Source organism: Myotis davidii, unplaced genomic scaffold (genome assembly GCF_000327345.1).
Source record: "Myotis davidii unplaced genomic scaffold, ASM32734v1 scaffold187, whole genome shotgun sequence".
In the NCBI taxonomy this organism is placed as follows: domain Eukaryota; kingdom Metazoa; phylum Chordata; class Mammalia; order Chiroptera; family Vespertilionidae; genus Myotis; species Myotis davidii.
In genome coordinates this window covers 5314297-5327217 of record NW_006383018.1, presented here as the reverse complement: position 1 = coordinate 5327217, position 12921 = coordinate 5314297, and the positions used below count along the sequence as shown (strand labels likewise).

The window sequence follows — 12921 nt, the reverse complement described above, 5'->3', positions numbered from 1 at the left end:
CCCCCCCCCCCCCCTTGCAATACTTAACATGTTTGCTTTATTTTCAGTAGAAAACAAAACCTTTCCATCAAAAGTAGTTTCTGGCACTGTGCTCTTTGAACTTCTCTCTCTTTCAGTTTAGCCTGGTTTCTGAGTGCCTCAGGGGTACATTCTTAGTGTCTCAAACATATCTTGGGGCAGGCTCTTCTGTCCATCTGCCTATTGATCGTTTGTCTTGATTACCATATCTAACTTTGAAAATGTGAGGGGTATGCACACAGGACTCCACTTCTGAGGAGCGATAACCTGTAAAGCATCTGGCCCCACAGAAACAATTTTGAGGCACCAGAGCCCTGAAAACTAAAGGGACCGCCAGTGAGATATGTGAAGCAAGAACATTCTTCAGTTATCTCACTTAACTCGCTTTTCCCTGTCTTTTCTACTCCTCCCTCTTCCCTCCACACCCAGAACTTTCATCCTTTACCCAAATTGTTAGGTCAGAAACGCAGCCACTGGGTGAAGTGTCTTTTTCATGTTGAACAAGTCTCTCCTTATTTTATCTTTTATAAAAGAGCCGTGTACTTTTTGTGGGACTGCGACAGTGCACAGGGCCACTTCTGATGGCTGGCTTCCTGGTTGTGGAAGATGCCACAGGCGGTCCTGAGCTGAGCTCCTATTTCCGGGAGAGAAAGGCTCAAAGATGAGCTACTGGCTTGGCACCGCTGGCTCACCTGCCCCGCAGGCGGCTGCTGGCGATGGTCCTTGAATGCACCGTTTGCTCCTGCTCTTGGGTTTGGGAAGTGTATGAGCCCCAATGTTTAAATTCTGCAATTTAGAGAACTTATTTCAGAAATAAATAGGAAGCCTCAAAACATGAGTTGCTGGCATGATTATGAATGCTGTATTCTCAAAAAAACCAATCTGTTAGTAAAAAGATCAAGTGTTCTTGTCTTGAGTCACTTTGGTAGAATTTTTTTGTATCTTCATCTAAGGATTTTTCTGCAGTATTGATGCAATAGAGGTTTCAGTGTGTTTTGCTACTTAAAAAAGCACTATTCTTTAGTATGTCTCACTTTCTGCTTAATTGCCTCGGACTAATCAGACTTTTAGAATAGATCTTCGGCATTCTGTACCCCGGGAATCGCCACGGCATCTGTTGTGACATAGAAGGCAGACTTTTTCTCTTCTGACAAACGAAGCCGCTCATTTCAAAAATGTTTAGGAGTTAGGCAGCGCTGGTATACATTCTTTCCCATTCTTTAGCTTTACACTCATTCATCTGGTCACCCCTTTGATTATTATGGAGATTTGGGGTTCACTGCGAATTTGAAAGAAAAGATCACAGTTAATTTTCCTATAGTAGCTAAATTTTAGTTCCCCATGTCTTCAGTACTAGGCAATAAAAGTGAAGTTGCTCTTTTACCTCGGAATGGGGAAGAAAAGAAAAAAAATAACCCAAGGCTGTTTTGTTTTGTTTTTTGTTTTTTTCCCTCAAGAAATTGGTGTTTTTCACTTAGCGGTAAAATGACATCGGCTTTTCTCCGCTATGAAATAGTTTATCATTATAGTAGCATCTTTAGCATCTTTCATTTTCTGTAGTTAATAGAGTGGATTCTCATCACAGACCAGTACTGCAGAAGTGGAAACAGGGCAGGTTGCTACATGTGCTCATCAAAATTCCAAACGTATGTTATTTTTTTCTGGCCGGTTTACTTCTGAGTGTTTAGCTCATAGATATATTTGTGAACGTGCTCAAAGATAAAAGTATAAGGATGTTTATTGTAGCATTGATAGTAATAATGAAAAAACTAGAAAAATAGTGGTCATCTTTACTAAGTGATCGTCCTTTTATTCATTTATGTGTTTGATGTCGACTGGTTTTGCGACCCCGGGTGAGTTCCCAGGGAATACGCGTTCCCAGCCATTATGGAACTTTTACGCTGTTGGGGTTGACAAAGATTAATTAAATAATCACCCATATAAATGTGCCCTTAGACCTGTGGTACATGCTGCAAACACTACTAGGATTTTTAAGTCGTGGATTTAGACAGACAGGGGAATTAAAGAAGGCTTCTCTGAGGAAGCACTCAGAGCTCAAGGATGAGTAAATGTTTTTGAGGTGAAGAGAAAAGGTATATTTGACATAAAAGAAAGGGCGCTGTAGGCCCCGGGGGCAAGTTGGCGTGGCAAATAGAAGGTGCTGGACGAAGTCCAGTGAGGTTGGAGCCGGAGGGCAAGGGGAGCAAGAGGGAAAGGAGGGGCGAGAGGAGGTGAGGGAGCAAACTTTGCAGAACCCGTTAGACTACTTCAAAGAGTGTAACCTCTTCCCCCTAAAACCTATAGAAAATATTTGGAGGGCTGGAACAGGACGTGATCAGATGCACATTTCAAAAAGAGTGCTTCGGCTGCTTTGTGCAGGGAGGGTTGAAAGGGTCAGAGTAGATTTCAGCAGATCAGCTCCAAGGCTACTTTTCGCAATCCGGGCTACAAGTGCTGACCTCCTGGGCTCCGGGGTGAGGGGGTGATGAAGATAGGAGGGATATTTTGAAGAGTAAATAGCAACGGGAGTGGGTCATGGATTGAATTTGGGCAGGAAGAGATGTCAAGGCTGATTTCTAGATTTCTGTTCCTATTTGTGAGGATGAGGATTGCCAGAGGACCAGACTGTAAGGAAACGATCAGGAGTCCTCGTTGGAGAGGCTGAATTTGAGGTGCTGGTTAAAAAAATACGATTGAGCCACGCAACATAAAGTTATGCAACCTTACAGTGTAATATCATGCAAACATGTTCGAGAGATAGGCTAAGTGAAAAAGTGGGTTCACATAATGTAAAAAAGAGTACACGTGTTTACATGTATATGTATGCAAACATGTTTACACAGAATATGGAACGGTGCAAGGACTATTAAGAGTGAGTGACATTGGAGGGATGGCGATAGATACATGGAAGGGAAATTTCATATTTTATATCCCCACCCCCTGGTTGTACTATTTGAAATGAATGAATTACAATGAGAATGTATGGCTTTTATAAAAAAAAGAAAATTAATGACAGTTTCAAGTAAATAGCTAAGATGAGAGTGCTTTTCTTTCAGAGTTTTCTTAATTGGAAAACCTTGTAAGCATGATTATATTTTATTTTGAAGAGATTTTCCCCCTACAGTTTTACTTCCCTAACCCAGTAGCTCTTACACTTTACCTTTTAACCTTCCACTAGACTGCACTATTAGATAGTCTAAGATACTGCTTTGTAGTCTGCCTTTCACTAATGTTATTCATTTCAAAACAGTCCAACATTTTGCAGAGGGATATTAGATAATAATGGTTCATATAATGACCGCATATACTGTGTATCCCTTTCGTTATGGGTCCCACTGGTGCGCCCCTTACTCATCTAATGTTTCTGAGATAAAAATACAGATAGTTCTATTTCCGGGCAGTGGAAACCCAATAATACTGTATATGCCTTGGTTGGGTCGGAGTCAGGCTATATGAGCAAAAGCGTAAAACTACCAAGAAGTGGATAACCCTTCCCTTGCCATTACCTCTTCTATTAAGCCAGCACTTCTTTTATTGACTGATTCCCCCCTTTCAATTTTCATGTGTAAAGCGAAGTTCAATCTTGTGCTCATACAGTTTTGATTTGTTGCATTATTTTCTCAGAATAAACCTGAGTTTATGAGAGTCAGAGGGGACGAATATCAGAATGTAACTCGCTTCTTATTGCAGCTGGCTTTCCTCAGAAGGGTTAAACTGCGGCTCTCAACAGGTACACCTTGGCCAGCGCTGAATTAAGACTTGCTAAAATGCCATCTTCTGAGCCTTGCAAGAGGCCATGTGGAGTTTGGGAGGGTTGGAGCCCATGGGCTGTTGCTTTGCTCTGAGCGAAGGTAAATGCTTGGAGCATTTATTCCAGGCTGCCTTAGAAACAGAATCATTTTTCATGTGCCTTATGTCCATGAGAACAAAAAAGAGTGTTATATTTTATAATACCAGCTATAGTAACAATAAGATTTTTTATTTGAACATCTATTTTTTTAAATCACATAAAGAAATCTAAAATGTTCTTAATATTAGTTGAAGATTAAAGGTAATAATAACTCAGTTTTTGAGTTATGTGCTACGCATTCTTCTGAGGGTTTTAAATGCATTATCTCATTTAATTCTCACAACACCTCTTTGAAGGGGGCACTGTACCCCAGCTTCCTACCAGATGAAAAAATGGAATAACTTGGCCAATGGACAAAAATTGGGATTGAATCCAGGCTCTCTGTCTCCAGAGACTCTGATATTAAACACTACTTTTCTGTACTCCAATCTTATTTCACTCTGAAGCTTAATGTCTTACCTAGCCTGTGCTACAATTAAACATCTAATAACTTTTAACTTTATTAAATAATTGCTTATGTCATGCCTTGCCACGCTCTTCTGTTTTAACAAAGTTTGCAGGCTTCTTCCTCTGGCGTTCTTGCTATTGCGCTTCTCTGAGGGGCATCTTTTCCTCACTCCCTTCAGAGCTGGGGTGGATAGTTCTAATCAGCAAATACCTTTTTCTCCATAGGTTCCTAATAACATTTTAACCGTCTCTTAAAGAGGTGTGTGTGTGTGTGTGTGTGTGTAACATGGGATTAATTTCCATGGCCATTGCCTCCTTGCTAGCTATTTCTAATCCAGCAGTCAGGTAAAGCCTTTGTTTTTTCTGGAAAGAAAAATAAATTGAAGATGACTTGCTAATAATAATAATAATAATAGTCATATCTCAAATTACATTAAAATATGTAGTTTTAACTTGCTTTTGCATTTAACCTGGGTGGTGGTGGGGGGGGGGGCGCGTTGTATTGATGAATAAGTAGATGATACGACCTTTGGAGTCAGTCGAGAAATGGGTTCAAAATCCAACTCTGCCACTCATGAAAGGTATGACCCTGGATAAGCTGCATAATTTCCTAAGATTTCTTATCATTGCAAAATGGAACTAATAAGTACTTCACAAAGCCGTTAACCTAAGGATTACATTAGTTAATATGTATAGGTCCCTTAAGGGACTGCCTCACATTTAGCATTCAAAACATGGTAGCTAATAATAATGTCAGCTAACATTTTGTGGGAGAGAAAAATGTAAGAACAATATGAGACCATTTAAAAAGTAGTATGGACAGTTGCATAAAGGAAATGAGAAAATGTAGAGAGTAAGGGTGCAGCACGATGACATAGGGAACGCTGAGAGAAGGGAAGCAATGTAGGGGATGTAAGCTATACATCCAATTCATGAAAACAAAGTCTGTGACCCCTTCCAGTAAAATATGAATAGAGATGAAACAGTGGCCTCACCTTGGTTGTAAGGTGAATGTGTTCATCAGATTAAATTTCACTTGGCATATCCTGCTGTTTACTTGGACAGTGATGTTGGAGTAAGTTATTCTTTATTATTTCTATCTCTTGGCATTCTGATTAGCTCATCAGCAATCAGTCACTATTCACTCTTCAATTGCTTTTATTAAGTAGCCAACTCCTCCCCCCGCTCCCCACCCCCATCAGCAAATTATTCACGTTTGGGAAAGATTCCTCTCTCTTGAGAGAGTGCTTGCTCCAGGCCAGATGAAATGTAGTCGTGCTGCTACAAGACTCGCATGAATCATGGAATTTTAAGACAAACTTTAAGTAGTATGGTTTCTAGGGAATATAAGGGTATGCCAGTCACCTTTGGATTCATTCTGACTCTGATGATTTTTCAGAGGGAGCACTGAGGAATTGAATAAATTGTATAACTTGATATGCTAGCTAATTTTGTGAATGTCTTTTTGGTCGGGGCTGTGTAAGTGCAGTATGCATGTAATTCTTTGCTTTTGTCTTTCTGAATTAGAGCAAAAACACATCCAGGTACAATTATAGCATATATTATCCTGAACTCGTCAGCACAGTGGAGTTCCTTTCAATATTTCTGAGGATGGTCAATTATCTTTGAAAAGAGTCCACCAATCTGTATGCGCTGGCTTTTTCCCCCTCTCTCATTAGAATTAATCTTGAAAGTTATATGTGGAATATTTAAAAAATTAAGTCACATTTTCCCATCCTAAGTAAGGAAATTTGTGCTCATAGAAAAAAAAATGTTGGGCCTTTTCTAATGAAAATCAAATTTTAAAGTACTAGCCTTTTACAGTGAGTATTCTGCATTTGTCAATGTGCAGATTGCAGTAACTTTTTTATACAAGAAGTTAGTCAAGTGGATCCACACCATTAAAAACAAATGGTTATTTTCATGTTATTGAGATTTTTCCCTCAAGCTGTGAGTCTTGAATATTTAAGTACACATCCCATTTGTGGCAATCTGTCTTGCCTTTTGTGACATTGTCTTGTGAGTAGAGCCACAAAAAGTTGTCTTTTTATTGAGATTTATTGGGCTGTGGCCTTCTGTGGTTAAAGTAGAAATTTAGATGAATCAATATGAACTTTAAAAAAATGAATACGCTCAAAGCAGTGCTGGCCTTCAAATAGAGCAGTATCTGTGAGATGTGTTTAAACTATTTACCCTGCCTCTGTTTGATAACAGTTGAGGCCCCAATCAGGTTTGTATTTTCAATCCTGTAAAAGGCGACTGGACCGCCCTTACGTAGGACCTGGAGAGTACAAGCAATGATAGCTTCACCTGGCAGGGACCCGGAGTAGCGTTCAATCATGTCCTGGCTTAGTCAGGCTCTAAAAGCCAGGGTGCAAAACAAAACATCCTATAGAGTTATTCTAGTAATTTCTTTAAATCGCCCTTAAACTACAATATGTGCAGGTTAGTGTATATCACTCTGAAGCGTAATTTTTATGCACAGCATAGTCTGAGAACCACTGGGCTAGAATAAAGGAAGGAACAAAAGGGGTGCTGTCTAGACACTCAAACTATTGTTTCTTTGTGGTAACTCCCTACATCCATGGAAAAGTGGAGAATGCTAAAGAATCCTGCTTGCCTGCAGGATTTACCGCGTTCTCCTTTGAGATCACGCCTCTGTAATCTTCAGACATGTTAATAGATTGGGTTGGTAATGTAAGGATTAGATTAGACAGTAAGCATGAAAGCACCTTGCTCAGGACCAGGTTGATGTGATAGGTTTAAATCGAAGTGCTGCTTGTCATTGTTCTTTGGAAAGTTGTAGAGGAGGATTTGGCCAGCTGCCTCCTGTTTTTCTAGGTTGGGACTTCCCACTGCCTACCAGTGACTTACACAGTCTTGTACATTGGCTGCCTCTGTGGGCCAGTTGGAGTTAGGAGTGGGTGAGGTTTTCAGTTCTAAGGTCAGGCCCTACATTTGGTGGATATGACGTGACTCAGTTGAATATCATATATAACCCTTGGGATCTGTAGGTCTTCTCTTGGTCTTCTAGAGTACAGATTTCCAATGTGAGAATCACCTGATGAAATTGTGTAAACCGCCTACCTAGACTTTCCATGGCGCAGTCATAACTATGTGTGTTTAAATGTTTTTTTATTATGTGTTTTTGGGGGTATGTTCGAATTTGTATTTTTAGAGAACTGCCCAGGTAATTCTTATGTAACCAGCATAACCCTGGGGAGTAATATATTTTGCCACAAGGGTCTTTGAACATTTATGACCCTAATTTAGCATAAATTATTTAGGAAATAACTGCTGTATTTTTATGAAGGTTTAAAAGGACATAATTTCAGTTATGAAGTGAATCAACCACTTATTAGCCGAATGAACCATAAGACTGACCTTTTAGTAGATGTAAAATTGGCACACTTAGGTTTACATATTTTAAAAATTGAATACTAAGCAAGTCGTTTATCTGCTTGGGGTGCTACGGCCTTTGATTTCTACTCCCAGGTATCGCTGAAATGGTCAGCTGAGGTTTTGTTTGCTTGTTTGTTTTTAACAGCTTAGGTTTTGAATTGCATTTTCTTTTTCATTTTGGAAGGTAACTTGGTATTTCTCATAATTTAGTGTAAGTTCAGAATTTTACTTGAAGCTCAGTTTGAAAAGGAAATGTATGTTTCGTCTCTGATTCAACATTAAGTTTCCTCTATCCCAGCAAATGTTTCTGTCTCCACTCATCCTTACTGTTTGATTCATGAAGGGTATTTTATTTGTGTATATGCTTAGTCCCACCTATTCCAGTGTCTCTTAGATTGTTTCTCTTCAGTTACGTTCCTTTTCTTTATCCTCTCTTTCTGTCTTTTCCCCTGCTTACGCACAAAATCTGTTTCCCCACATGAAAATAACCAATCCTTCTCTCCACCTTGCTGCGCTTCAATCTACCATGTCATTTTATCTCTTTGCTTCTCTATTCCGGCCAATTCTTGAAAGATTAACTTTATTTGCTGCCTCTACATCTTGACCTTTTGCAGTCTGGCTTCTATGCTTACCACTTTATTGGAACTCCATTTTAACGGAGTCACTAATAACTTCCTATTTCCCACATCTAACAGTCTTTTCTAAGCTCTCATCCTCTGACCTTTTGCAGTATTTGAGGATGCGGATCACAGTTTTCTTCTTGACAGCTCTTCCATGGACATACATGACACTTCAGCCTCAGTTGTCCAACCTCTGTGACTGCCTGTCTCTTATTTCTTTTTTGAATCGTTCTCTGTATTTGCTTGGTAAATGTATTTATTAACATGTTCTTCTGCTTTTGCTGTTCCTCCCACTTATGTGTATTCCTTTTTGCTGGATTTTAGCTCCAGGAGCTAGGACAAAACTATGGGGGACACCCTGAGGGACTCTTAGGCTGAATCCGGAGGAAACATATCAGAGATGCCAGAAGGGAGATCCAATGTTGTGGTTAGGAAATGGTGCCCAAATATTAAGTCTGAAAGGTAAGGATGAAAAATGGGAAAGTAAGCAGTAAGAGTAGTAGTTTGTATGATGGAAAATAGACAGATGGGACAAGAGCATGAATGTCTATCTTCTCCAATCACTTTGTACCTGAGAGCCCAATGCGTATTACCTGGGAGCGTGATCTCTTGAAGGAATTGCTGGGGCTTTGGCTTCAACAATCACTTCTCAGGTGATGAACCTCAAATCTGCATCTGAATCCCCATTAAATTCTCGTATGAACCAGAGTTCTACTAGTATTTCAATCTTCCTCTTATGGTTTCCCCAGGATATTTAACTGGTACCCCAAGTTTAACATTACAAATTAAATTTATTTTCTTTATCCTGAAACCACCTTTTTTGGGGGGGGGTGGGGTTCCTAATATATCACTGTGTCATTCTGGATAAAAATCCAAAGCCCCCTACTGGGGATGGAGGTGGCAACCTGGGCATGTGCCCTGACATGGAATGGAACTGTGACCTCCTGGTTCATGGGTTGCTGCTCAACCACTGAGTCACACCGGCTGGGCTAGAAGACACTTTAAACTTATCTCGACATTCCTCCCAGAGATACTTGCTTCCCCCTCAGTGTTTTGGGAGCACTTATGCTTTCTACCATTGTGTATTGATGTGTGAGATACATATATATATATATACACACATACATATACATATATATATATATACTATATTACATGTTATGTACATATTTCTATACATGAATTATACATCCCTATAGATTGTAAGCTCCCTGGTGGGCAGGAACTGTCTCTTATTTACCTGCTACTACCATATATTCCTTGCATTGACTTGCAACAAATGTGCATTAAATGGAATTAAACAACTGGCTGGGCTGGAAGGACTCTGATCCCAATGAATAGTAGGTAATCTATGAGAGTCATTTTAATTTAACATTAATTTCATTTTTTGTGCATTTGTTTTATCTGAAAAGCTTTTTTATTAAGCTCTGCTGATGGCATAAGTGGAACAGTTAACTGGAAGACCAAACAGGCCAACAATTTTATTATCAGCAGAAAAATGGCTGCTGGGAAGAAACATGGTGAGTTTAGGTTGTAAATCTGAATCCCTTTGGGGAGTCAGTTAAATGTCTGCTTCCAATACCCCTTCTCCTCGTTTTAGTCATGTGTGGATTTTTTTTAAGTCAATCTGAAAAAAAGTTAAAATTTGTTTTCCTAATCTTCTAAAACTTCTGATTCTCTGTGTTCTTAATCCATTATTTCCCAAGTGTTTTTCCTTTGCAATAGTTATACTTTTTTAAAAAAACTAAAAATAATTATGTTTTTAACCTATTGTTGCCCCTTATCCAGTCACTGGCTTGCCACTTATAAAAATTGTCCCAGTGTGGTTATTATAACAATTAACATTGAAAAACATTAAGAAGTATATTTAACATAAATCACTTTAAGACAGTATTTATATAACCTTAGAAAAATAGTCATAAAATGTTTTGGCTAATTGTGGATGATTTTTTGAATGATTTTTGTGCAAAACCATATTGATATGTTTTGCAATTAAATAATTTGATGCCAATTGTTTTGTTTTGAAAGATGACCTGACCCTTGAATGATTTATTGTTTCTTCTCATTTTTTCTTTTATATGGATAAGTGTGTCCATTAGCAATATGCCAAGACCTTTGAAATACTGCATTTCATCATGGAGAAAAATATTAATAACCAAATATTAGTGGTTTTCAAAATATCAAGTATTATAAGTTTTCAGTTAATATTGTATTTCTTGATTATTTACCTTTCTGATCCCTCTTACACCTCATTCCTCACCACTACCACCACACATACACACACATACACACAATTTTGACTATATGTGGTCATGAACATTAGTAGAATAGTAGCCTGGTTTTCATAACTTTGGGGCAACTTAAGTGTCTATAAAAATAACAATTTTAAAATATTTTTAAAAGAATAGCAATTTTATGCACTCAAATGGCCTTACTACTAAATAAAACCAGAGTACCTTGTAGGAGCGATTCCTGGCTTACCTCATTTTATTCATACATCCTTCAAGTTGGAGGTCACTAACTTTTCTCCTGCTAGCACCAAATTATTCCACAGCTGGAATCTTCTATTCCAAGATTTATTTCAGAGTAAGACAAAAGACCCCATTGTTCTCCTACCCTGCTTCTTTGAAACAAACCAACAAACATATTTTTTTTTGCATTTTTAAGTAATTTCCATTGCTAATATCGATAAGAAAATATAGTTTTATTATAAGAACTTTCCATGAAAAGATCACAAAAATTTGTTTTAGAAAACTACTCGATATACTTGTTCCAGGATCTAAGCCCATCGTGTCATAGTCCGTTCCCCAGACCCTCCTTAGGTATTCTCATGGAATTCTCCCTGGCTTCTTTAAGGAAATCAACCCTGACTACCCTTACCTGGCTGGTTCCTTAATCAAGCTGAGGGCCCTCAGCTTCTCTGGCACATCCACTCCTGTTTTATAATTTTCTAGTCCTGCTCATCAGATGGCCCTCAGTGTTGCCATCTGCAAGGTGCTCCTCTCCTCTGTCATTTCCCAAAGACTTGGGACTGGCCTGATTCTGGTGACCCATGTAAGATTCCCAAAGACTCTTCCCCTGGACTTGACACTATTTTGTCCTAAATTGCAGTTATTTCCTTTTTCTTCAGTTCCTTCTCTTTAATTTTGATCCCTAAAATTTCTGTCCTCTTTGAGCATGTCCCTTCATTTCCTATTTCATTTGCCAAAAGGGTACTCTCGAACCAGCTGTTAAACCCAGTTGAGTTGTCTACTATGGTGCTGTTCTTGGGGAAATAAACGATTCCAAGACCTTTAATAGAGGTATTATCTCTTCCTCTTTCAAACTTTATGCTGCCATTTGACCTCAAACTGATTTTCTCCTTGGGACTTGAAAGAGAACTGTACTTTTCAAAATAGAAATGAGCAATACATCTTGAACCTGTTGAGGTAACCAGTTCAGGTTACCACATTATGTTTATTTCTTCAGTTTCTCTTGAACTTATCCTTTAGCATCTTCTCCCTTTCTGGTCTCTTTGTCCAATTTAAATTTTATTATTGTGGTTCTGATGATCAAATATCTTATACAGAGAATAATAAGGTTCATCAACCATGTGAACAGAATTGTTTGTAGTATCTTATATAGCAAGGGTATTTTAAATGGTATCTCAGATCTATCAAATGTTCTGTGAAATGTTTTTTACAATTTCAAGAGAGCACAAAAGATTATAAGAGAATTTAAATAGGGAAATAAGCTTAGCAATTATATTTTTTGTATAACTTTCTTTTTAAAAAGTGTTCCAATTCTTAATTTTGGCAATGGGTGGTGCCTTATCAGTAAATTGGATTTTGAGGAATTTAAATGTCTCAAACCAATATTTTTGGCATCATTCTACCTTGATACACATGAAGTGGTTGCAAAATCCAGAATGAACACTCTAAATATGGTTTCTTTTTTCTTTTTCCTGGGGTGAGGGTAGAGGAACTTAAAATTTACCCCTGGAACAATTTAAATAAAAAGAAATAAGCCTTTGCATTACTCATTTATATGCTTCACAGATAAACATTTTCAAATTCTACTTTCTTACTTAGGGCAACTCATGTTCTAAAATGGGTTAGTCTTAGGTTTACTGATAAACTTCTAATGCTTTCTTCCCTAAGAAACAAAGAGAAAACCAAAATGGTCTTGTGCTGATTTTCTAATTATTTTCAACTTAAATGTTAAACTTTAATTAGACATTCATGGGAATGAAGTAATATGTGAGTCGAATAATTGGGTAGGATTCCCTTTTGCCGTCTCAAAGGAGGCTCCTTCTTAGCTATTGACAGTCAAGGGACTGCATGGCTCAAAGACAGAAAAATCTCTCTGGGTGACCTTTTACCCCTCTTTCGTTGGAGAGGAGCAGGAAGTGCTCTTAGGACTTAAGATGTATTCTTCTTTGCCTCAGAAAGGTGGCAAAGCCAGGAGGAAGGATCACCACGTTAGGACTTCAAAAGACCATCAACCAGAGATGTGAGTTTCTCTTTCTAGACTCTTAGCTATGAGGGCTGAAATGTCTCAAACTTTTTTCTTTCTTTAAACAAAAGAAACTTCCGGTTTGTATCT

At 38.4% G+C, this 12921-nt stretch overlaps 1 protein-coding gene across 12 annotated transcripts in view; it reads left to right on the top strand.

Moving 5' to 3' along the window:
• The window catches only part of SGCE (sarcoglycan epsilon), a 75426-nt gene that overhangs the window by 5965 nt on the left and 56540 nt on the right, over positions 1-12921 (top strand). For 7 of the 12 annotated variants that reach the window (XM_015558307.1, XM_006779220.2, XM_015558305.1 and 4 more), the window contains exon 2: positions 9750-9857. The exons of the other annotated variants lie outside the window; for them this stretch is intronic. In XM_015558307.1, coding sequence (XP_015413793.1) covers positions 9750-9857 — 108 coding nt within the window. The remainder of the gene's footprint in view (positions 1-9749; positions 9858-12921) is intronic. 12 annotated transcript variants of the gene reach the window in all.